General features: G+C 45.3%; 2 protein-coding genes across 2 annotated transcripts in view; one reads left to right on the top strand and one right to left on the bottom strand.

The window, feature by feature from the left end:
- Positions 1 to 1,271: 1,271 nt before the first annotated feature.
- SHLD2 (shieldin complex subunit 2) lies at positions 1,272 to 3,733 on the bottom strand. Its single transcript, XM_044301855.1, has one exon. The coding sequence runs from the start codon at positions 3,706 to 3,708 to the stop codon at positions 1,381 to 1,383; it is 2,328 nt and encodes a 775-aa protein (XP_044157790.1). The 5' UTR covers positions 3,709 to 3,733; the 3' UTR covers positions 1,272 to 1,380.
- Positions 3,734 to 3,990: 257 nt separating this feature from the next.
- Positions 3,991 to 24,589, top strand: part of TTC26 (tetratricopeptide repeat domain 26) — a 95,687-nt gene continuing 75,088 nt past the window's right edge. Inside the window, exon 1 of the mRNA XM_044301857.1 lies at positions 3,991 to 4,105. Coding sequence (XP_044157792.1) covers positions 4,103 to 4,105 — 3 coding nt within the window. The 5' untranslated portion in view covers positions 3,991 to 4,102. The remainder of the gene's footprint in view (positions 4,106 to 24,589) is intronic.

Genomic DNA, 24,589 nt, shown 5'->3' with positions numbered 1-24,589 from the left:
ATAAAGATTATTACATATTTTATAGTTATAGTCCCATTGATCCTTTTTGGGGGTTGGGATTTGTGCTGTTTTTGATCTGGGGACAACTTGGATAATATGAGGTGGTTGTAGGTTTTTATCATAAGCTACGGATCCCTGCTGCTTCTGTTCCAACGCTCTCTGGTGCCTCTCAACACACAGGAAATGTCAACTTGAGATTGCTTTCTTCTACTGTTAGGGAAATATCCCTTTAACTATGATTGTTGGAATCCAAATTAAAATGGGATTTGAGCGCTTGGGAAACGGACACAAGCATTGGATATATCTGATTTTTCTCTTTAAAGGGAACCTGTCACCAGGATTTTGCGCATAGAGCTGGGGACATGGGCTGCTAGATGGCCACTAGCACATCTGCAATATCCAGTCCCCATAGCTCGCTGTGCTTTTATTGTGTTAAAAAAACTGTTTTGATCCATATGCAAATGACCTGATATGAGTCCTGTATCTGGAGATGAGTTAAGCGGAAAGGAGCCCAGCACCGCCCCGCGTCCTCCAAATCTCCTCCTTGCTGGCTGACGTCACAGAGCTGGAGCGCCGAAATCTCGCGATGCGTGAGCTAGCGCATGCGCAGTGTCGGCATCATGTTCATTCCCTGTACTGGCATCAGCACAGGGAACGAACTACGCATGCGCTAGCTTGCGCATCGCGAGATTTCGGCGCTCCAGCTCTGTGACGTCAGCCAGAAAGGAGGAGATACAGGACTCATATCAGGTCATTTGCATATGGATCAAAACTGTTTTTTAACACAATAAAAGCACAGCGAGCTACGGGGACTGGGTATTGCGGATGTGCTAGCGGCCATCTAGCAGCCCATGTCCCCAGCTCTATGCACAAAATCCTGGTGACAGGTTCCCTTTAATTAAAAGACAAGATCACAATAATATATGCTTCAAACAGAAAAAAAATGCATCACATGACATTTGCGGTTATAAGATATAGATCATGTGACCATACCAGACCATATGTAGGTTTCCATTCCTCCCCCCTCCCCGCACTTTGTGAGGCTCAGATAGCTCTGCTTGAGAGGAAACTGTGGGGTGGGGGTGGGTTCTATCACACACATAAACTAACTCTTTGACCTTGTTTTTAGACATTATTATCATCTGTCTATTTGACCCTGAAAGCTCCATTTAGGACTTGACCTAAATCTCCCATATACACAAGATGGAGGACATGTTTATAGATGTGGATTCTCATCCCTCACAATACATATAATGACCAGACAAACCACCTGCCTGAAAATACATATTTTATTGCTTATATTTATAAAAATAAATCTTCAGCTTTACAAATGCTACAATCGTATTTGTACATGTGTGTAATCACGTCATCTAACAAGGTTTATATACAGTCAAGATGGAAATCTGAAAGGTGAAAGTCCGCCTCCAATGTTATGCTGTTTTCATCAAGCATGAACTGACTTCTTATAGTAAACACAAAAGATTCTCCAGTCTGTGCTAACAGGGAGCAGCACAGATCTGCCACCACTGTCCCATATGTGACATCTGTACAGCTGGAAAAAACCTTGTCTAATAGGTTAGGGGAGATGTTTAAAAACACAATCTCAAGAATATCTGGTGGCACTTGGACGCGTACACAACAGTCGTCACCCACCACAGTCATGTGTGCTGATCTATAGAAACTTCTTACATGGTTGAAGGGTAGGCACACGTAACACTGCTCATACACATTGTTGTCATCAATCCTTAGCTCTCTTCTGCATTTCCCACACCCTGTGTATATAATATCAGGCAGAGACTTCAGAATGTCAGAAATGGAAGTTTCATGCTTTATTAATATTTTGTGCTTGTCTGAAATGTTAAATTCTATTTGCATTATACTACCTCTAACTTGGATTTCTCCTGAATACCTGTCATCAATCATGGTCAAAAGGCTCATATGCTTTGCTGAGGATATATTGTACCTCTTCCGAAAATCTAGAGCCCTTTGGTCATCATCAAACAAACATTCACAGGATGACCAAGGGGTAGTGTGTAATTCCAGATCTCCTGAAATGATGTTCTTCTTACAGAGTAAGTATTTAAAGATCCAGATATGATCTTTTTTAAGGTGGATCTGATCACTCCATGTGACACACGTTCCCCACAGTACCAATGTACTTGCTTGCCCTTTGACTTGTTCAACAGTAAGAATGATTTTATTTTGCAGCAATCCTTTAAAATGATATGTAGATTCCTTAAGAATGGAAATGTTATTCACCTTCAAAATGGCATGGACTAATAATTCTGGCTGAAGATCAGCAAGGCTTACGTGGTGTATGTGTTCTAGCCTCTGGGGCTGTCGTGGAGAAAGCTCACTTAAATAGGAATGCTTTTTCTGAAGGTAGTCTAGTAACTCCTTCACAGTAGAACGCTCTACAGGATGAGAGCTTTCTCCCGAGAGGAGAGAAGAACAGCTTCCAAAATTAATTAGTTTACTTCTATAGCTAGACTGAAGAAAAATCTCTCCCGTCCACCTATCTTCACAAACGGATACATCTGTCAGCACAATTATTTCACCGGGAAGTAAAGCTAAACTCCAAAATGCAGCAGTTCTCCACATCAACACTTTCTGTTTAACCTCAGACTGGTCCATAACAACAATTGTTGCTAATGGAAGAGTGGAACCAATACTTGGCCCACTTTTGACCTTGATTTCTTTTACATGACAGGGCTGCAACACCACCACCATGATACTGTAGTCTTTGTTCTTTTCAGAGCAATGATTCAGAAGAGTCAATGGCTTTCCAGGAGTCGGCTGGCCACGTTCATGCCTTTCCATAGTATACTTTACTGGTGATGTGGATTGTTTCGATTTCTTAGATTGCTGTTTATGGTTAGAAGGTGCCGAGGAAGCGGTGAAATCTTTCTTCCTTTTGCTGCTTGCACTCCCAAGATAATCCGCATGATTACCTAGCAGTGCAGCGGACTCATCTTTGATTAGTAACAATCCCTCCTCCTCCTTTGTCTGAGAGTCAAATGACTTTTTGTTAAGCAATTCATCAGATGTGGTTGTGAAGAGATCAGAGGAGCAGGTAAAACTTCCCTGAGATTCAGATCCTGTGGTGAGGTCCTCCACTAAGATATCTGGTGCCATCAATTCTGACCTACTCAGTTCAGTATGATTGGCGCCTTTTGTTCCGTTGTTGTCTGGACATTTTACAGCAAGTTGACTAGATGTCAGGACGGCGAGGAACTCAGTTTCAGCAGATATTGTACGGCAGACATCACTTTCGATGACATTAGGGTCTTGGTATTCATTTTGATCCTCGCCCTCCTTTCCTACAGGTTTCTGTACAGCATGTGTTATATGACAGAGTTCTGTGCTAGAAACCAAATCTGAAACAATTGCTATGTCATCCGTAACCACTTTGTGCCCAAAATCACACTCTTGGTTACAAGTTCTGCCAAACTGCTCCGCCAGTACTGGGTGACCATCACACGCATGTCTTACAGGCTCAGCCTTTCCAGTGTGACCTCCATTCAGCACCTGGTGTGAAGATATTAGGTGGCCACTTTGTAAGGCCGCATCCTGCATCTTCTGAGTAAATGGGATGTCTTCCCAAACTGCTGCGTGGCCTTCTGAAACGGGTCCCTCTATTCCACATGGCGCAGCCGGGGCTATGATGGGGGCTCCGATATAAACGTGAATCGCACCTCTAGTGCACATCCTTTCTGCGGCAAGTCCCACTTCCAGGCGTTCTTACAACTTCTGGCTTCTGCGGTGTAAACGTGTGCGTTCCAAGCCTCGTTCTAAAGCCGAAACCAAAACCGGACGTTGGCAGCGGAGGTATCTGGTTGGTACATAATAACTGTGGAGAAAAGTCGCGCTGTTTGGTTAATGAAGGTCTAGTTAGCGTTACTAGAAACACCTTTTAATGCTAACATATCATATAACCCGTTCTCGGCAGCTCGACCATGCGCACTGAACGTGCTTTGCGCAGGCGCAGTGGCTGGTGACAGTTGCCTTGGTGACAGAGTCGTTTCGGGTGTCCGACGCCTTTCGTGGAGCAGGAGATCTTCACGCTGTTTTCCTATCGGTTTGTGCTCCAGGGACGGCGAAAATGGTGAGGCATGGCAGTGACAGTGCGACTGGTGTCTGGGGTTAATGCTGGCAGCCATTGTGCTACGTTTCGAGTTCTCCCTGCACACAGTAGTGTCACACAGCGCTGGGCATACTCTACCCTTGTTATGGCGCCTTTCGGGTACAACCGCTCTGTGCAGTTGTGGTTGCAATACGGTTGAGTACCGTCCAGCAGCAGGCTCACAGGCTGAAATAATGACAGGCAATCTGCATTATTAAAGGGGTTTATGCTCTGGATAGGTCATCAGTATGTGATTGGTGGGGGTCCGACATGTGGGACCCCTGCTGATCAGCTGTTTGAGAAGGCTGCTATGTATTTCTTGCCGCTTTCCCTAGGTCAGTGACTTCACGTTCATCAGTCACATGGCCTATGCGCAGTTCGGCCTCGTAGAAGTGAATGGGGCTGAGCTGCAGTACCATGCACAGCCGCTATACAATGTGGGGTGCTTGGTGAGTGTGGAGAAAGCCTTCTCAAACAGCTGATTGGGGAGGGGGGTCCCAAGTGTTGGACCACCACTGATCAGATACTGATGACCTATTCTGTAGATGGGTCATCAGTAGGCTTGAGCGAATCGAGCTTCAGATCATAGATCCAAAGTTGATTTGTTCACAAACTTTAGAGGATATTTAGGAAACTGGTGAATAGTAGAATTAGCTTAGTTGTCCATAGCAACCAATCAGATTCCACCTTTAATTTTTCACAGCTTCTTTGGAAAATGAAAGGTGGAATCTGATTGGTTAATTTGGGCAACTTAGCCAGTTCTACTTCACACCAGTTTGAGAAATCTCCCCCTTTGTCATTAATGATGTTTCCGTATATAAAATGTATTGTCTCTGTGTAGGCAAACCTTGTCTCATAGTAACATAGCATATAAGGCTGAAAAAAGACATCTGTCCATCCAGTTCAGCCTGTTATCCTGCAAGTTGATCCAGAGGAAGGCACTTTAGGGGGAAAAAAATCCTTCCCGACTCCAATCGGGGAGTCAAATAACTCCCTGGATCACTAGAGTAGCTAGAGTTGTTGCGATACCAAATTTTTGATTCGATTTCGATACCATAAAACAGTATTGCGATACTCAATACTATTCAAAACCATGCAAAAAAATAAAAAATAAAAAGCCACATGCATTCCACATTTTAAAAAATGGCGAATCGCGCAGTTTTTATTTATTTTTTCTGTTCCGGCGTTCACCGCATAGATTTTTTAAAAATATTTTAATAGTTTGGACTTTTCTGACGTGGCGATTTGATATTTTTATTTATTTATTGTTTATATATTTTATATGTGAAATTGGGAAAGGGGGTGATTTATACTTAATATTTGTATTTAATAACTATTTCACCAGTTTTTTTACACTTTTTATTTAATAACTATTTCACCCCTTAGGGGCCAGAACCTGGGATCTTCTAATCCCTTGTCCTATTCACCCTGATAGACAGGGCCGGACTGAGACAAAAAATAGGCCCGGGCATTTTTGACTGAGCAGCCCAATCACATGACCCCCAACAGGCCCCACCCCCTTTCAGTCTAGGGGCGGAGCCAACACCGGAAGCACAATTGAGGGGCAGGGCCAGCCACCAGTAAGATAGGAGGGCTTCAGCCAACCTGTAGAGCAAACGGAAAGCCTCTTGCAGAGTCTGCACTGTACGAGAGAGAGATAGCAGTGGCTGTGAAGGGGAAAGTTCCAGAGCACACAATGACAGCCCCAGAGCCTTTCTGCTGCCTGACCAACTGTATGCTGCCACAGCGCCAGCCCAGCCTGCAGGACATCAGAGAGGCCTGGGGTCCACATTATAGCACCACTACATTTACTTATTATCAAAAAGCATCATACATAACCAAGCAAAAGCCAGAATATAATAAAAGAAAAAAACATTAAACTACATTTATAATAAAACAATTTACTTACAAAAGAAGCTATTCAGTCGACTGCTGTGCCGTCCTCTGCTTGCTTCCACTGATTATTTGCCCTCCTTTCTGTCTCTCCTCAGTGCGCAGGCGCACTGTTATGGGGGATCTGTGGACGACGCACTGTTATGGGGGACCTGTGGATAACACACTGTTATGGGGGACCTGTGGATGACAGTATAACACACTGTTATGGGGGACCTGTGGATGACGCACTGTTATGGGGGATCTGTGGATGACACACTGTTATGGGGGCATCTGTGGATGACGCACTGTTATGGGGGCATCTGTGGATGACGCACTGTTATGGGGGACCTGTGGATGACACACTGTTATGGGCATCTGTGGATGACACACTGTTATGGGCATCTGTGGATGACACACTGTTATGGGCATCTGTGGATGACACACTGTTATGGGGGCATCTGTGGATGACTCACTGTTATGGGGGCATCTGTGGATGACGCACTGTCATGGGGGATCTGTGGACGACGCACTGTTATGGGGGACCTGTGGATAACACACTGTTATGGGGGACCTGTGGATGACGAACTGTTATGGGGGCATCTGTGGATGACGAACTGTTATGGGGGCATCTGTGGATGACGCACTGTTATGGGGGCATCTGTGGATGACACACTGTTATGGGCATCTGTGGATGACGCACTGTTATGGACATCTGTGGATAACACACTGTTATGGGGGATCTGTGGATGACACACTGTTATGGGGGATCTGTGGATGACGCACTGTTATGGGGGATCTGTGGATGACGCACTGTTATGGACATCTGTGGATGACACACTGTTATGGACATCTGTGGATGACACACTGTTATGGACATCTGTGGATGACACACTGTTATGGACATCTGTGGATGACACACTGTTATGGACATCTGTGGATGACACACTGTTATGGGGGCATCTGTGGATGACGCACTGTTATGGGGGCATCTGTGGATGACGCACTGTTATGGGGGCATCTGTGGATGACGCACTGTTATGGGGGCATCTGTGGATGACGCACTGTTATGGGGGCATCTGTGGATGACGCACTGTTATGGGGGCATCTGTGGATGACGCACTGTTATGGGGGCATCTGTGGATGACGCACTGTTATGGGGGCATCTGTGGATGACGCACTGTTATGGGGGCATCTGTGGATGACGCACTGTTATGGGGGCATCTGTGGATGACGCACTGTTATGGGGGCATCTGTGGATGACGCACTGTTATGGGGGCATCTGTGGATGACGCACTGTTATGGGGGCATCTGTGGATGACGCACTGTTATGGGGGCATCTGTGGATGACGCACTGTTATGGGGGCATCTGTGGATGACGCACTGTTATGGGGGCATCTGTGGATGACGCACTGTTATGGGGGCATCTGTGGATGACGCACTGTTATGGGGGCATCTGTGGATGACGCACTGTTATGGGGGCATCTGTGGATGACGCACTGTTATGGGGGCATCTGTGGATGACGCACTGTTATGGGGGCATCTGTGGATGACGCACTGTTATGGGGGCATCTGTGGATGACGCACTGTTATGGGGGCATCTGTGGATGACGCACTGTTATGGGGGCATCTGTGGATGACGCACTGTTATGGGGGCATCTGTGGATGACGCACTGTTATGGGGGCATCTGTGGATGACGCACTGGTATGGGCATCTGTGGATGACACTGGCATGGCGGCATCTGTGTGGATTGTGGAATGATGGAATCTGACACAGATGCGGGGGGCATCTGTGGATGACACTGTTATGGGTGGCCGGGGGGGATCTGTGGATGACACACATATATGGCAGCGCAAGCATCTTGTGATATATAAATGTGTCATCATCCACATATCACATCTCTCCCCCCCATAACAGTGTCCCTGACAGTGTCCCACCCTATAGTAAGACGTCCGTTCCTTATGTAAGTGAGCTATTGAGCTTGTAAATAAACTTGTGCAAAGTATATGAGTAGTTAGTAACTACTCATATAGTTTGCAGTTTGCACAAGTTTATTTACAAGCTCAATAGCTCACTTACATAAGTTACTATCTTATCTAATATAATCTATCACTATCATCACTAACTTACAGCCTGGGACAGTCAGGAGGACTCCAAATTGTCGCGACAATGACAGCCAGTTGGGCACTACTGGGGCGCAGGGGCGGGCAGGCAGAAGCTGGTGGCGTGGCAGTGCTCCAGTCCCGCTCTTCAACATTCAAACTAGGCGGCCGGCGGCAGCATAACGTGACGTCACTCACTACGTTACGTCGCACGCGCTGCTCCTCCCACTACGTTATGGCGCACGCGCTGCTCCTCCCACACTGAAGGCGGAGCAGGCGCGTGACGTCGGAGTGAGCGACATTACGCTGCCGGCCGCCGGAAGATGGGAGGCGGAGCACAGGAGGCGGAGCAAAGGAGGCGGAGCAGTGGGGGTGGACTCAGTCTCACACAGTCAGTATCTCTATGTGTCTGTCTTCTTTGTGTCACAGGAGGCGGAGCAGTCACAGTGACAGGGGTGTGATTAGGCCATACCCGGCAGTCACGGCACACCCACTCGAGCCCTGAGGCGGCCCGGTCTGCCCTATGGCCAGTCCGGCCCTGCTGATAGAGATCTATCAGGGTGAATAGAACCTCACACTGTCCCTGCTGCTCTGTGCTTTGTGCACAGGGAAGCAGGGAGCTGACTATGGCAGCCAGGGCTTCAGTAGTGTCCTGGCTGCCATGGTAAATGATCGGAGCCCCAGGATTACACTGCTGGGGCTCCGACCAGAAGCTGCCACTGTACCACCAATGAAGTGGAGGGGACGCTGTGGCCACTGCCACCAATGATTTTAATACTGGGGGGTTGAGAGGGGCGGGCGCACTGTGTCACCAATGATAACCCTTAATACATGAGGCAGGTACTGGCAGCAGATCAGTGGCAGTTAATCCCTCAGGTGCCGCACCTGAGGGGTTAACTGCCGCTGATCGCAGCTCCCTGTCAGAGGCAGGGTGCCGGCTATGCGATTTTGCTGCTGGCACCTGCCTCCTGTATTATGTGTTAAAGACGACCTTACATGGGTCCAGACTTTAAGTATTAGACTACACAGAGCGGCGCCCAGAGATGTCCCAGCACTTACTATTATTCCTAATGGGGCCGCTCTGTTCGCCCGCTGTTCCCCATTACTGTCTCCTGCTCCATATGCTAATTACTATCAGAGCAATGGGGAGGAAACATCAGTTTCTCTAGTCGGCGTTCCGGCAGTAGCGCTGTCCAATCACAGCACAGGGAGAAGGAACGTCCAGGAGAGAAGCTGATGTCTCCTCCTCATTGCTCTGATAGTAATTAGCATATGGGGCACAGCGGGCGAATGTAGCCTGGTAACTTAAAGTCTGGACCCAGGAAAAGTCCTATCATTGGTGGCGCAGTGCGCCTGCCCCTCTCTTCTCATTGGTGGCAGCAGCAGCACAGGGGGAGGGAAAGACTGCTTCCTTCTCCCCTGTGCTGCTGAGAGAACATGAGCGTGCTGACAGCAGCGCGCTCATGATCTGTCATACTAGACAGCGCAGCCCAGTTTTGAAAAAATGGAAATCCAGGTATCGTATTGATACCGGGACAAAAGTATCGATTGGGTATTGAAATTTCGATACCCGCAACAACCCTGCTAGTAGCTATAACCTCTAATATTATTACACTCCAGAAATACATCCAGGCTCCTCTTGAATTCCCTTATTGTACTCACCATCACCACCTCCTCAGGCAGAGAGTTCCATATTCTCACTGCTCTTACCGTAAAGAACCCTCCTCTATGTTTGTGTACAAACCTTCTTTCCTCCAGACGCAGAGGGATGGGAGAGATCTCTGTACTGACCCCTTTCAGGGTACTGTAGTTGCCCCATTCCAGTTATTACTTTAGTTGCCCTCCTCTGGACCCTCTCCAGCTCTGCTATGTCTGCTTTGTTCACTGGAGCCCAGAACTGTACACAGTACTCCATGTGTGGTCTGACTAGCGATTTGTAAAGTGGTAGGACTATGTTCTCATCACGGGAATCTATGCCCCTTTTAATGTAACCCATTATCTTATTGGCCTTGGCAGCAGCTGCCTGACACTGGTTTTTGCAGCTTAGTTTGCTGTTCACTAAAATTCCTAGATCCTTTTCCATGTCAGTGTTACCCAGTGTTTTACCATTTAGTATGTACGGGTGATTTGCATTATTCCTTCCCATGTGCATAACTTTACATTTATCAGTGTTAAACCTCATCTGCCACTTATCTGCCCAAGCCTCCAATCTATCCAGATCCCTCTGTAGTAGTATACTGTCCTCATCAGTGTAAATTACTTTACACAGTTTAGTGTCATCTGCGAAAATTGATACTTTACTATGCAAGCCTTCTACAAGATCATTAATAAATATATTGAAGAGAATAGGGCCCAATACTGACCCCTGAGGTACCCCACTAGTGACAGTGACCCAATCTGAGTGTGTACCGTTAATAACCACCCTCTGTTTTCTATCACTCGGCCAGTTACTTACCCACATACAGACGTTTTCTCCCAGTCCAAGCATTCTCATTTTATATACTAACCTTTTATCTGGTTCCTGCGATTTGTCTATTTTAATCTTTTTAAGTCGCTGATGTACTTCTTCCTGGGTCAGACAGGACACTTTTAATGGGGAATTTACTTTTACATTCTGCATTTCATCTGACAGTTTGCTTTCTCCTCATCGCTCTCTGCAACCCCCCCCCCCCCCCCCCCCAATTACTCTGTAAAGGGCCGACACATTTAGATTTATACTTTTTACCATTTATATAATTGAAAAACATTTTACGGTTAGTTTTGCTCTCTTTGGCAATTAATCTCTCGGTCTCTAGTTCGACTTCTTTTATTTATGTTTTACATGTTCTATTTTTTTCCTTAGTTTTTCAGTGCTACCTTCCTGTTTTAGTGATTTACATGCTTTCTTTTTGTCATTTATTGCTTTCTTTACATTTCTAGTTTTCCACGTTTTTTTTTTCTTGTTCCTTAACCTTTTATTCCCATACGGTATGTACCTCTCACAATGAGATTTTAGGATGCTTTTAAAAATATCCCATTTTGTGGCTGTATTTTTATTTTTGAGGACTTTGTCCCAGGTAGTTAGGCCTATGGCCTCTCTTAGTTGGCTAAATTTAGCTTTTTTTTTTAAAGTTTGGTATTTTTGTTCCTCCCTGTAGGAACGGTCTTTTGAAGGATAATTGGAAGATTATTACTTTGTGGTCACTATTTCCCAGGTGTCCCCCAACCTGCACGTCTGTTGTTCTGTCAGGTCTATTGGTTAATACTGAGTCCAGTATGGCCGTCCCTCTAGTCGGGTCCTGAACCAGTTGGGAGAGGTAATTGTCTTTGGTTATTGCCAAGAACCTGTTTCCTTTATGAGATATACAAGTTTCAGTTTCCCAGTCTATATCTGGGTAGTTGAAGTCCCCCATAATAACCACCTCATTATGATTTGCCGCCTCGTCTATCTCGTTTAGTAGTAGATTTTCTGTGGACTCTGGTATATTAGGTGGTTTATAGTAAACTCCTATTAGTAATTTATTGTTGTTTTTAGCTCCATGTAGCTCTACCCACAGTGACTCCACATGTTCATGTCCCTCACTTATATCTTCTCGGACTGTGGGCTTTAGACAGGTCTTTACATAAAGGCAGACCCCTCCCCCTCTCCGGTTTTGACGATCCTTTCTAAACAGACTGCAGGGATCACAAGTCTCCCGGACGTTCAGGGAGTCTCCCGCTATTAGATAGCGGCTCCCTGACGCCCGCATGTGAAACAATATATCCCGGATAGTGATGTCCGGTTCATGAACAAATCGTTCTTTTGAACCGATTCAGTTCACTGAACCGGAGGAGTCGATTCCTCTGACTGAGCTGATCGTGTGAAGCCGCTCAGTGGGGCAGCAGAGCAGAGAGACGCCGCAGCAGGGAGGAGCATAATGTGATCCTAGAGTGGAAGCCAGCCCCTCCCCTCCCCGCCCACCCCGGCCTGCAACCAATCAGAGCTCAGGCAAGCAGCTCTGAGTCACACAGTACAGGGAGTCTAAGAATCGAATCAGTCACAGGTTAAAAGAATCTAAAGATCCGACTTAGTTAGAGACTTATTCGATTCTTTGAGTTAAAAGAACCGTGAGTCACTCGAACAGTTTACACTGAGGCTGATGACCAGGCTGCAGCAGTGATGAGGTTAAGGGACAGACAGTCAGCAGAGAGATAAGAGACCTGACAGGACACAGTTTAGATTACAGGTTGAATTAACCCTTTAGAGTCAAATTGGCTTCTCAAGGAGATATATATGTTAAAGGAATCCCTTCTTCTGTCTCATTCAGTAGCTATATAACTATTGAGAGAGATGTATTTTTTTTAAAATACATTTAAACATTTAACCACTTCAGCCTCGCTAGGTGAAACCCCCTTCATGACCAGAGCACTTTTTACACTTCGGCACTACACTCCTTTCACCGTTTATCGCTCGGTCATGCAACTTACCACCCAAATGAATTTTACCTCCTTTTCTTCTCACTAATAGAGCTTTCATTTGGTGGTATTTTATTGCTGCTGACATTTTTACTTTTTTTGTTATTAATCAAAATGTAACGATTTTTTTGCAAAAAAATGACATTTTTCACTTTCAGCTGTGAAATTTTGCAAAAAAAACGACATCCATATATAAATTTTTCGCTAAATTTATAGTTCTACATGCCTTTGATAAAAAAAAAAATGGTTTGGGTAAAAGTTATAGCGTTTACAAACTATGGTACAAAAATGTGAATTTCCGCTTTTTGAAACGGCTCTGATTTTCTGAGCACCTGTCATGTTTCCTGAGGTTCTACAATGCCCAAACAGTAGAAAAACCCCACAAATGACCCCATTTCGGAAAGTAGACACCCTAAGGTATTCGCTGATGGGCATAGTGAGTTCATAGAACTTTTTATTTTTTGTCACAAGTTAGCGGAAAATGATGATGATTTTTAATTTTTTTTATTTTTCTTACAAAGTCTCATATTCCACTAACTTGCGACAAAAAATAAAAAATTCTAGGAACTCACCATGCCCCTCACAGAATACCTTGGGGTGTCTTCTTTCCAAAATGGGGTCACTTGTGGGGTAGTTATACTGCCCTGGCAATTTAGGGGCCCAAATGTGTGAGAAGAACTTTGCAATCAAAATGTGTAAAAAATGACCTGTGAAATCCGAAAGGTGCACTTTGGAATATGTGCCCCTTTGCCCACCTTGGCAGCAAAAAAGTGTCACACATGTGGTATCGCCGTACTCAGGAGAAGTTGGGGAATGTGTTTTGGGGTGTCATTTTACATATACCCATGCTGGGTGAGAGAAATATCTTGGCAAACGACAACTTTTCCCATTTTTTTATACAAAGTTGGCATTTGACCAAGATATTTTTCTCACCCAGCATGGGTATATGTAAAATGACACCCCAAAACACATTCCCCAACTTCTCCTGAGTACGGCGATACCACATGTGTGACACTTTATTGCATCCTAGGTGGGCAAAGGGGCACATATTCCAAAGTGCACCTTTCGGATTTCGCAGGCCATTTTTTACACATTTTGATTGCAAGGTACTTCTCACACATTTGGGCCCCTAAATTGCCAGGGCAGTATAACTACGCCACAAGTGACCCCATTTTGGAAAGAAGACACCCCAAGGTATTCCGCGAGGGGCATGGTGAGTTTCTAGAATTTTTTTTGTCACAAGTTAGCGGAAAATGATGATTTTTTTTTTCTCTTTTTTCCTTACAAAGTCTCATATTCCACTAACTTGCGACAAAAAATAAAAAATTCTAGGAACTCGCCATGCCCCTCACGGAATACCTTGGGGTGTCTTCTTTCCAAAATGGGGTCACTTGTGGCGTAGTTATACTGCCCTGGCAATTTAGGGGCCCAAATGTGTGAGAAGTACTTTGCAATCAAAATCTGTAAAAAATGACCGGTGAAATCCGAAAGGTGCACTTTGGAATATGCGCCCCTTTGCCCACCTTGGCAGCAAAAAAGTGTGACACATCTGGTATCGCCGTACTCAGGAGAAGTTGGGGAATGTGTTTTGGGGTGTCATTTTACATATACCCATGCTGGGTGAGAGAAATATCTTGGCAAACGACAACTTTTCCCATTTTTTTTATACAAAGTTGGCATTTGACCAAGATATTTTTCTCAGCCAGCATGGGTATATGTAAAATGACACCCCAAAACACATTCCCCAACTTCTCCTGAGTACGGCGATACCAGATGTGTCACACTTTTTTGCTGCCAAGGTGGGCAAAGGGGCACATATTCCAAAGTGCACCTTTCGGATTTTGCAGGCCATTTTTTACACATTTTGATTGCAAAGTTCTTCTCACACATTTGGGCCCCTAAATTGCCAGGGCAGTATAACTACCCCACAAGTGACCCCATTTTGGAAAGAAGACACCCTAAGGTATTCCGTGAGGGGCACTGCGAGTTCCTAGAATTATTATTTTTTTGTCACAAGTTAGCGGAAAATGATGATTTTTTTTTTTTTTTTCTTACAAAGTCTCATATTGCACTAACTTGCGACAAAAAATAAAAAATTCTAGGAACTCGCAGTGCCCCTCACAGAATACCTTGGGGTGTCTTCTTTCCAAAATGGGGTCACTTGTGGCGTAGTTATACTGCCCTGGCAATTTAGGGGCCCAAATGTGTGAGAAGTACTTTGCAATCAAAATCTGTAAAAAATGACCGGTGAAATCCGAAAGGTGCACTTTGGAATATGCGCCCCTTTGCCCACCTTGGCAGCAAAAAAGTGTGACACATCTGGTATCGCCGTACTCAGGAGAAGTTGGGGAATGTGTTTTGGGGTGTCATTTTACATATACCCATGCTGGCTGAGAAAAATATCTTGGTCAAATGCCAACTTTGTATAAAAAAAATGGGAAAAGTTGTCGTTTGCCAAGATATTTCTCTCACCCAGCATGGGTATATGTAAAATGACACCCCAAAACACATTCCCCAAGTTCTTCTGAGTACGGCGATACCAGATGTGTGACACTTTTTTGCAGCCTAGATGCGCAAAGGTGCCCAAATTCCTTTTAGGAGGGCATTTTTAGACATTTGGATCCCAGACTTCTTCTCACGCTTTAGGGCCCCTAAAAAGCCAGGGCAGTATAAATACCCCACATGTGACCCCACTTTGGAAAGAAGACACCCCAAGGTATCCAATGAGGGGCCTGGCAAGTTCATAGAATTTTTTTTTTTTTCGCATAAGTTAGCGGAAATTGATTTTTTTTTTGTTTTTTCTCACAAAGTCTCACTTTCCGCTAACTTAGGACAAAAATTAAAATCTTTCATGGACTCAATATGCCCCTCAGCAAATACCTTGGGGTGTCTTCTTTCCAAAATGGGGTCAGTTGTGGGGTGTTTGTACTGCCCTGGCATTTGAGGGTCTCCGCAATCATTACATGTATGGCCAGCATTAGGAGTTTCTGCTATTCTCCTTATATTGAGCATACAGGTAATGAGATTTTTTTTTTCCGTTCAGCCTCTGGGCTGAAAGAAAAAAATGAACGGCACAGATTTCTTCATTCGCATCGATCAATGTGGATGAAAAAATCTCTGCCAACAAAAAAAAATGGAGGGGAAAGGCGTCTGCCAGGACATAGGAGCTCCGCCCTACATCCATACCCACTTAGCTCGTATGCCCTGGCAAACCAGATTTCTCCGTTCACATCAATCGATGTGGATGAATAAATCATTGCCGGGATTTTTTTTTATATATATATATACAAAGTGCTTGCCAAAGCATAGGAACGCCGCCTCCTCCTCAGCTCGTATGCCTCGGCAAACGTATCTGTCACTGCAGAGGAGAAAATCCCGTCTTGTAGCACAGCATACACCGACTTGCGTGTAATCTGACAGCAGCACAATGCTTTTGTCAGAATGCACATCGGTGCTGCAGCTAGTAGATCGGTTGGTCCACCTGGAAGGTAAAAAAAACAAAAAAACAAAAAAAAAGAAAAAACCAGGCCACAACGCAATAATTTTATTAACTTTGGAACAGAACATGTAACTTTAACTTTTGGAACTAAACATTAACCTGTTTGCTTACTGGTGTTTTTTTTTTTTTTTTTTTTTTTTTACCTTTATAGAACAAACCTCTCCTTCCCCATGGGTCAATGTGCAAAGCGCAAATCGCCCAAAGATGTGGCGAAGTGCGTTATGCACTTTGTCCCATGTGAAAGGAGACGTTTGCAGCAGCTGTGAGTGAATGGGCCCTAATAGCCCTGTGTGCCTGTCCTGGTGAGATGTGATCCCTATGCTAGGTGTACCTGTGTGTGGTACTTTCGGAAACACTCCCCTAAGCATAGGGCAGGGTGGTCGGGACAGTCAGGACAGAAATAGCGGGTGTCACGCCTTATTCCACTCCTGCTACAGACACGACATTTTTTTCGGGGTGGCGGTCGGTTTGAGGTACCAGCAACGACACTGGGGAAGTGTCGCTCATGTAGACGGCTAACTACACTGGTGGATGGGGCCACGGAACCTCCTGGATACAGGAGGTTCGCGATGATCTCTTCCTGAAATTTGAGGAAGGATCCAGTTCTCCCAGCCTACACTGTAGAGAACAAAACTATTGTACAGAGCCAATTGAATTAAATATACAGACACCTTCTTATACCAGCGTCTGGTGCGTCGGGAAACTAAATACGGAGCCAACATCTGGTCATTGAAGTCGACCCCTCCCATGTGGAGGTTATAGTCGTGGACTGAGAGGGGCTTTTCAATGACACGGGTTGCTCGCTCAATTTGTATTGTCGTGTCTGCGTGAATGGAGGAGAGCATGTAAACGTCACGCTTGTCTCTCCATTTCACCGCGAGCAGTTCTTCGTTACACAGTGCGGCCCTCTGCCCCCTTGCAAGACGGGTGCTAACGAGCCGTTGGGGGAAGCCCGCGCGACTAGTTCGCGCGGTACCACAGGCGCCAATCCGTTCTAGAAACAAATGCCTAAAGAGGGCCACACTTGTGTAGAAATTGTCCACATAAAGATGGTACCCCTTGCCGAATAAGGGTGACACCAAGTCCCAAACTGTCTTCCCACTGCTCCCCAGGTAGTCAGGGCAACCGACCGGCTCCAGGGTCTGATCTTTTCCCTCATAGACCCGAAATTTGTGGGTATAGCCTGTGGCCCTTTCACAGAGCTTATACAATTTGACCCCATACCGGGCGCGCTTGCTTGGGATGTATTGTTTGAAGCCAAGGCGCCCGGTAAAATGTATTAGGGACTCGTCTATGCAGATGTTTTGCTCAGGGGTATACAAATCTGCAAATTTCAGGTTGAAATGGTCTATGAGGGGCCGAATTTTGTGGAGACGGTCAAAAGCAGGGTGGCCCCTGGGACAGGAGGCGGTGTTGTCACTAAAGTGCAGGAAACGCAGGATGACCTCAAATCGTGTCCTGGACATAGCAGCAGAGAACATGGGCATGTGATGAATCGGGTTCGTGGACCAATATGACCGCAATTCATGCTTTTTTGTCAGGCCCATGTTGAGGAGGAGGCCCAGAAAAGTTTTAAATTCGGAAACTTGGACTGGTTTCCACCGGAAAGGCTGGGCATAAAAGCTTCCCGGGTTAGCGGTGATAAATTGTGTGGCATACCTGTTTGTCTCTGCCACGACTAAGTCTAAAAGCTCCGCAGTCAAGAACAGCTCAAAAAATCCCAGGGCCGAATCGATCTGAGCTGTCTCAACCCGAACTCCAGACTGGGCGGTGAAAGGGAAAACTACGGGTGCGGCTGAAGTTGGGGACTGCCAATCAGGGTTTGCCAGCACCTCTGGGATTCTAGGGGCTCTACGGGCACGTCTTTGCGGTGGCTGCGACGGGGTCACTACTGCACGTGCCACCGTACCAGCTTCAACTGCCCTTCTGGTGCTCGCTACTTCACCAGGTTGTACGGCAGTGCTGGTACTAGGTCCAGGAAGGGCTGGGCTGCTGGTGTATGCCTCACCACGTAATCCGACAGCACCAGCCCCACTCTGCTGCTCTTGAAGCGGATCCTGCGGTCTAGCGACACGGGGCCGGGTACGCCTGGTGGTATCAGGGACCTCAGCCTCCTCGTCCGAACTTTGGGTCAGACTGCCACTGCTTTCTACAGGTTCATATTCTGACCCGCTGGATTCATCAGATGAGGGTTCCCACTCCTCATCCGACTGGGTCAGAAGCCTGTAGGCCTCTTCAGAAGAATACCCCCTGTTAGACATGTGGGCAACTAAATTTCGGGGTATTCCCTGAGACTACCCAAGAAAAAAAAAGCAAGCCTGTCTTACAAATGGGAGGCTAGCGAAGTACCGGAGGCCGCTGCGGTTGATAAAAAATATCAAAACTGATTTTTTTTATCGCCGCAGTGCGTGTAAAGTGAATGTGCAGCGATCAAAAAAAAACATTTTTTTTTGTCACTGCGGTGGGGCGGGCGTGGGTGTACGCACGTGTGGGCGACCGATCAGGCCTGATCGGGCAAACACTGCGTTTTGGGTGGAGGGAGAACTAAAGTGACACTAGTACTATTATAGATCTGACCGTGATCAGTTTTGATCACTTCCAGATACTATAAAAGTACAAATGCTGATTAGCGATACGCTAATCAGCGAATAACGGACTGCGGTGCGGTGGGCTGGGCGCTAACCGATCCCTAAACTACCTAACCAAGGGGCCTAAACTATACTGAAACCTAACGGTCAATACCAGTGAAAAAAAAAGTGACAGTTTGCACTGATCACTTTTTTCCTTTCACTAGTGATTGACAGGGGCGATCAAAGGGGTGATCAAAGGGTTAATTGGGGTGATCTGGGGGCTAAGTGTGGTGTAGTGGGTACTCACAGTGATGTGTGCTCCTCTGCTCCTCTGCTGGAACCAACCGACCAAAAGAAGGAGCAGAGGAGCACAGCAGCCATATAACCCCATCATATTTACTAATATGTGGGGTTAAATGGCTGCTGATTGGATTTTTAAAAAATCAGCAGCCTGCCAGCCAATGATCGTGGCCGGCAGGCTGCTGACGAAATACTTTGCTTCGAAATGCCGGCCCGCGATGCGCATGCGCGGGCCGGCTGTGACGTAATCTCGCGTCTCGCTAGATGACGCGCCGATGCGTCCAGGAGGAACAAATCAACCACCTCCCAGACGCATCGGTGCGTACAGCGGTCGGGAGGTGGTTAACCCTCCATTTTAATTATATTATTTACCCCAGTGTTAAATTCACCCCCCCTTGATGCTTGTTTTTTTGTCCTACAGTGGGGTAGATAATTACACATTTACAAACAGGGTTTTAAAGAATAAACTTCCTGACTCAGACCAAGAGCCGACTCAGCGAGTCAGCAAGTGAATCGAAGCTTCCGTCATCAGCGCGTTCGTGAAAGAAAAAGAAAACCTCCCGAAAATGAGAAGTGCACCTCCCTGAAATGAGTTTTTGCAGGTTGGGATGTCTGAGACTGTAACCCTGTACATTAACTGCCCAGTCATAGCTATCATCCAGCCATGTCTCAGTTATTCCCACTATGTCTCAGTCCTCCTCACACATCACTAATAACAGTTCACCAGTTTTATTAGTCAGGCTTCTGGCATTAGTATACATCCAATTAAAGGGAACCTGTCACCAGAATTTTGGGTATATAGCTGAGGACATAGGTTGCTAGATGGCCACTAGCACATCCGCAATACCCAGTCCCCATAGCTCTGTGTGCTTTTATTGTGTATAAAAACCGATTTGATACATATGCAAATTAACCTGAGATGAGTCAGAGCTTGAAAATATGACTCTTCTCTGGTCACACAAGTAAGATATGACTCTTTCATGTTCATTTGCATATGTATCAAATAGTTTTTTTTTACACAATAAAATCACACAGAGCTATGGGGACTGGATATTGTGGATGTGCTAGTGGCCATCTAGCAACCCATGTCCTCAGCTCTATACCCAAAATCCTGGTGACAGGTTCCCTTTAAGAGATTTATGTATATTTTTTACCCTACACCTTTTCCTTCTGAATTGTTCTAGTCCCTCCTTCCATTACTCTCCCAGTTTCATTACCTTACCTTGCCCCCGGTCTCTATCTGCACTATCTTCACATCCTGTAACGTAATTACCCCCCAGTCCCTAGTTTAACCCCTTTTCAGCCATATTTCACCTTAAGGATCATACCATTTTTTTTTAAATCTGACCAGTGTCACTTTAAGTGCTGATAACTTTAAAACGCTTTGACTTATCCAGGCCATTCTGAGACAGTTTTTTCGTCACACATTGTACCTCATGGTAAAATAAAGTAAAAAATAATAATTTTTATTTATAAAAAAAATACAAAATTTACCCAAAATTTGTAGAAAATTGCAAATTTCCAAGTTTCAATTTCTCTACTTGTATAATACATAGTAATACCTCCAAAAATAGTTATTACTTTACATTTCCCATATGTCTCCTTCATGTTTGAATTATTTTGGGAATGATATTAAATTTTTGGGGATGTTACAAGGCTTAGAAGTTTAGAAGGAAATCTTGAAATTTTTCAAACATTTTCAAAAACCCAATTTTTAGGGACCAGTTCAGGTCTGAAGTCACTTTGTGAGGCTTACATAATAGAAACCACCAAATGACCCCATTCTAGAAACTACACCCCTCAATGTATTCAAAACTGATTTTAAAAACGTCGTTAACCCTTTAGGTGTTCCACAAGAGTTAATGGCAAATGGAGATAACATTTCCGAATATAGATTTTTTGGGCAAATTTTCCATTTTAATCCATTTTTTCCAGTAACAAAGCAAGGGTTAACAGCCAAAAAAATGCTATATTTATTGCCCCGATTCTTTAGTTTGCAGGAACTCCCCATATGTGGCCGTAAACTACTGTACGGGCACACAGTAGGGCGTAGAGGGAAAGGTGCGCCGTATGGTTTTTGGAAGGCAGATTTTGCTGGACTGGTTTATTTACACCATGTCCCATTTGAAGCCCCCCTGATGTACCCCTAGAGTAGAAACTCCATAAAAGTGACCCCATTTTGGAAACTAGGGGATAAGGTGACAGTTTTGTTGGGACTATTTTTAGGGTACATATGATTTTTAGTTTATCTATATTACATTTTTGTGAGGCAAGGATACCAGAAATAGAAATTCTGAAATTTCATCTCCATTTGCCAATAACTCTTGTGGAACACCTAAAGGGTTAACGACGTTTGTAAAATCAGTTTTTAATACTTTGAGGGGTGTAGTTTCTTAGATGGGGTCTCCTTTATGGAGTTTTTACTCTAGGGGTGCATCAGGGGGCTTCAAATGGGACATGGTGCCCCCCCCCACCCAAAAAAGGCCATCAAAATCTGCCTTCCAGAATCCCTACAGCGTTCCTTTCCTTCTGCGCCCTGCCGTTTGGTCATACAGAAGTTTACAACCACATATGGGGTGTTTCTGTAAACTGCAGTATGAGGGTCATAAATATTAAGTTTTGTCTGGCTGTTAACCCTTGCTTTGTTATTGGATTTTTTTTTTTGTGTTCATCTGAGGGGTTGGGGGGGTATTTTTATAGAGCAGATTCTTACGGACGCGGCGATACCTAATATGTCTCCTTTTTTTTCAATTTATGTTTTACACTATATTGTCTTTTTATAAACAAAAAAAAACATTTTAGTATCTCCATAGTCTAGTAGTCATTTTTGTTTTTTGTATTTAGCCGATTATCTTAGGTAGGGGCTCGTTTTTTGCGGGATGAGAGGACGGTTTTATTGGCAGTATTTTGGGGGGCATATGACTTCTTGATCGCTTGCTATTACAATTTTAGTGATGCAAATGGACCCCAAAAATACCTTTTTTTTTTTTTTTTTTTTTTTTTTTTTTTTTTGTACCGTGTTCATCTGAGGGGTTGGGGGGTATTTTTATAGAGCAGATTCTTATGGACACGGCAATACCTTATATGTCTACTTTTATTTATTTATTTTAGTTTTACTAAATAATTTATGTATTTTTTATAATTATTAGTTCTAGTGTCTTAAGTCTGAGAACCAGTTTTTTATCCGATTGTCAGTGGCTAAATTGGGATATAAATGTAGTACTCCATGGAAGTGTGGTACTCCCTGAAGCAACCGATAATGCAGAGGCCCGGATGATCGGGGCACGTGTCACACTGAGTAGTGGTGTCCTTCCGTATCCCCCTCCTGTGACACAGTCTGCACCTTTTTTGGGTCCGTCCTTTCTTTCCAGAATGGGGGACCACACCTGGAAAGTGTTGGCCAAGGACGATCCGGGCGCCTACAGTTCCTGAGGTACTCCGGCCTGCTCTTTCACGGTCAGAAAAGATCAGGTCCTTGAGGACTGCCTCATAGAACTGAAGGAATGTCCCTGTGTTGCCAGCGCTCCGGGACAGCACAAAAGAGTTGTACAAGGCAACCTGCACCAAGTAGACCGCAACTTTTTTGTACCATGCCCGGGCTTTGCGCATGGCGTTATATGGCTTGAGGACTTGATCAGATAGATCAACTCCTCCCATATACCGATTGTAGTCGACGATACAATCGGGCTTGAGAACCGTTGCCGTGATACCTCGCACAGTGACAGGGGTGATACCTTTACCATGAATTGTGGACAGTACAAGGACATCCCTCTTGTCCTTATATCTGACCAGCAACAGGTTTCCAGTGGTAAGGGCACGGGTCTCACCCCTGGAATAGGTACCTGGAGGGGGTGGGCAGGGAGGCAGCGTTGATTTTTCGCACGGTCCCACAAGCGGACGTGGATCTGGCTGCGAGGGATTGGAACAAGGGGATACTAGTATAAAAGTTATCCATGTACAGGTGGTAACCCTTATCTAGCAGTGGGTGCATAAGGTCCCACATTCTGGGGGTTGAATACGGGAATCTCGCTCCTCGTACACATGAAACTTGTAAGTGTACCCTGAGGTACTCTCACAAAGTTTGTACAGCTTCACGCCATACCTCGACCGCTTAGAGGGAACATACTGACAGAAAATGAGTCTCCCCTTGAACGCAATGAGAGACTCATCAACCGCGACCTCCCTTCCAGATTGTACATAGACCTGTACAAATTTGGCCCCAAAGTGATCGATGACCGGCCTGATTTTGTACAGGTGGTCCTAGGCAGGATCACCTCGGGGGGACATGCTGCATTATATGAATAATGCAGGCATTTCCGGATGGCCGGGAGCGTGTCATGGCTGTACTGTAAAGTGGGGCCTGGTAAAGGATGTCCCCACTCCAGTAATGCCTGACACTAGGTTTCTTGACTAGGCCCATGTGCAGCACGAGGCCCCAAAATGTCCTCATCTCGGCTGAACTGACCGGGGTCCAGCCACCGGGCCTAGCCAAAAAAGAGCCCTGGTGTTGAGCAACGAACTGTTGGGCATACAGGTTCGTCTGCTCCACCATGAGATTTACAAAGTGGTCACTGAAAAAAAGACTAAAATAATCGTATTCAGTGAAGCCCACTGTGGAAATCTGGATTCCTGGTTGGCCTACAAAATCAGGAATCGCAGGCTCAAATCGCTCTGGGGTACACCAGACAAGTTCACCGGCAGGGGGCTCCGGTGGATTTAACTGGTGGGCCAGAAAACTAGTACGAGCCCCAGAGCTGCTTGTACTAGGGTGGGCCACAGGGTCCCTAGCATGGCGGTCCCCTTGCTCCGCCGCCTTAGGGGCTCATAATCATCGCTATATGATGAGGAGGACGCGGATAACAAGAAGTTGGGTCATCCTTGTCCTCACTAGGACTCTCGGAGTCGAAGGCAAGCTGGGTGTATGCCTCCTCGGCCGAGAACATCCGGCGGGCCATAGGGGAGTGTGTGCTGTTCCAGGACTGCATTCATTAGACAAGATGTGCACTGGACTGCGCTGTCAATAAAGGAACACATACTAAATGGGGATTACTCAAGAAAAGAGAAAAAACACAATACAGTGCAGTAATAAGAAACCGACTTACTGTAGTCCTCTCCTAAAGTCCCTGAATCTGATGTCACGTAATATAACTTCAGTGAATTACTATGGTATTCTTATCTACGTGTTTAAAAACATTTTAAAATAGAAATCCAAAGTGACATTTGGTACTGAGGTATCCTTACATGCACCCACTGAGCAGACAATGATTAGGAAGGAATAGTTTCTTCCCAAAAATGACCTGCTTGTCAGAGTTAGTGAGACCTGTATTTACATGCAGGGATCACCTCCATTATATGAGGTGAGCGTTTGCTATTGCAGTTGCTCGTCCCCATACATATTCATTAGGACACATGACTAAAAAGCCTGATAGCTTTCGATGGGTCATCAGTATTTGATCAGTGGGGGTCCGACACCTGGGACCCCAGCCAATTAACTGTTTTGTGAGCACTGTTGCCTTCTCGCAGCTTACCAAGCACAGCATAGTAAATTATATAGCGACTGTGCTTGGTATAGCGCTCAGCCTCATTCACTTGAATGTCAAAATAAATCCCAGCAGGCGTATCGATTTCTCTTCAATGCTTTATTGATCACACAGATTGATCCATACACAGGACACGTTTCGGCCCGTC

This window comes from Bufo gargarizans, chromosome 7 (genome assembly GCF_014858855.1).
Source record: "Bufo gargarizans isolate SCDJY-AF-19 chromosome 7, ASM1485885v1, whole genome shotgun sequence".
NCBI lineage: Eukaryota > Metazoa > Chordata > Amphibia > Anura > Bufonidae > Bufo > Bufo gargarizans.
The sequence above is the reverse complement of the archived record's forward strand: the minus strand, read 5'-3'. Positions and strand labels throughout refer to the sequence as shown.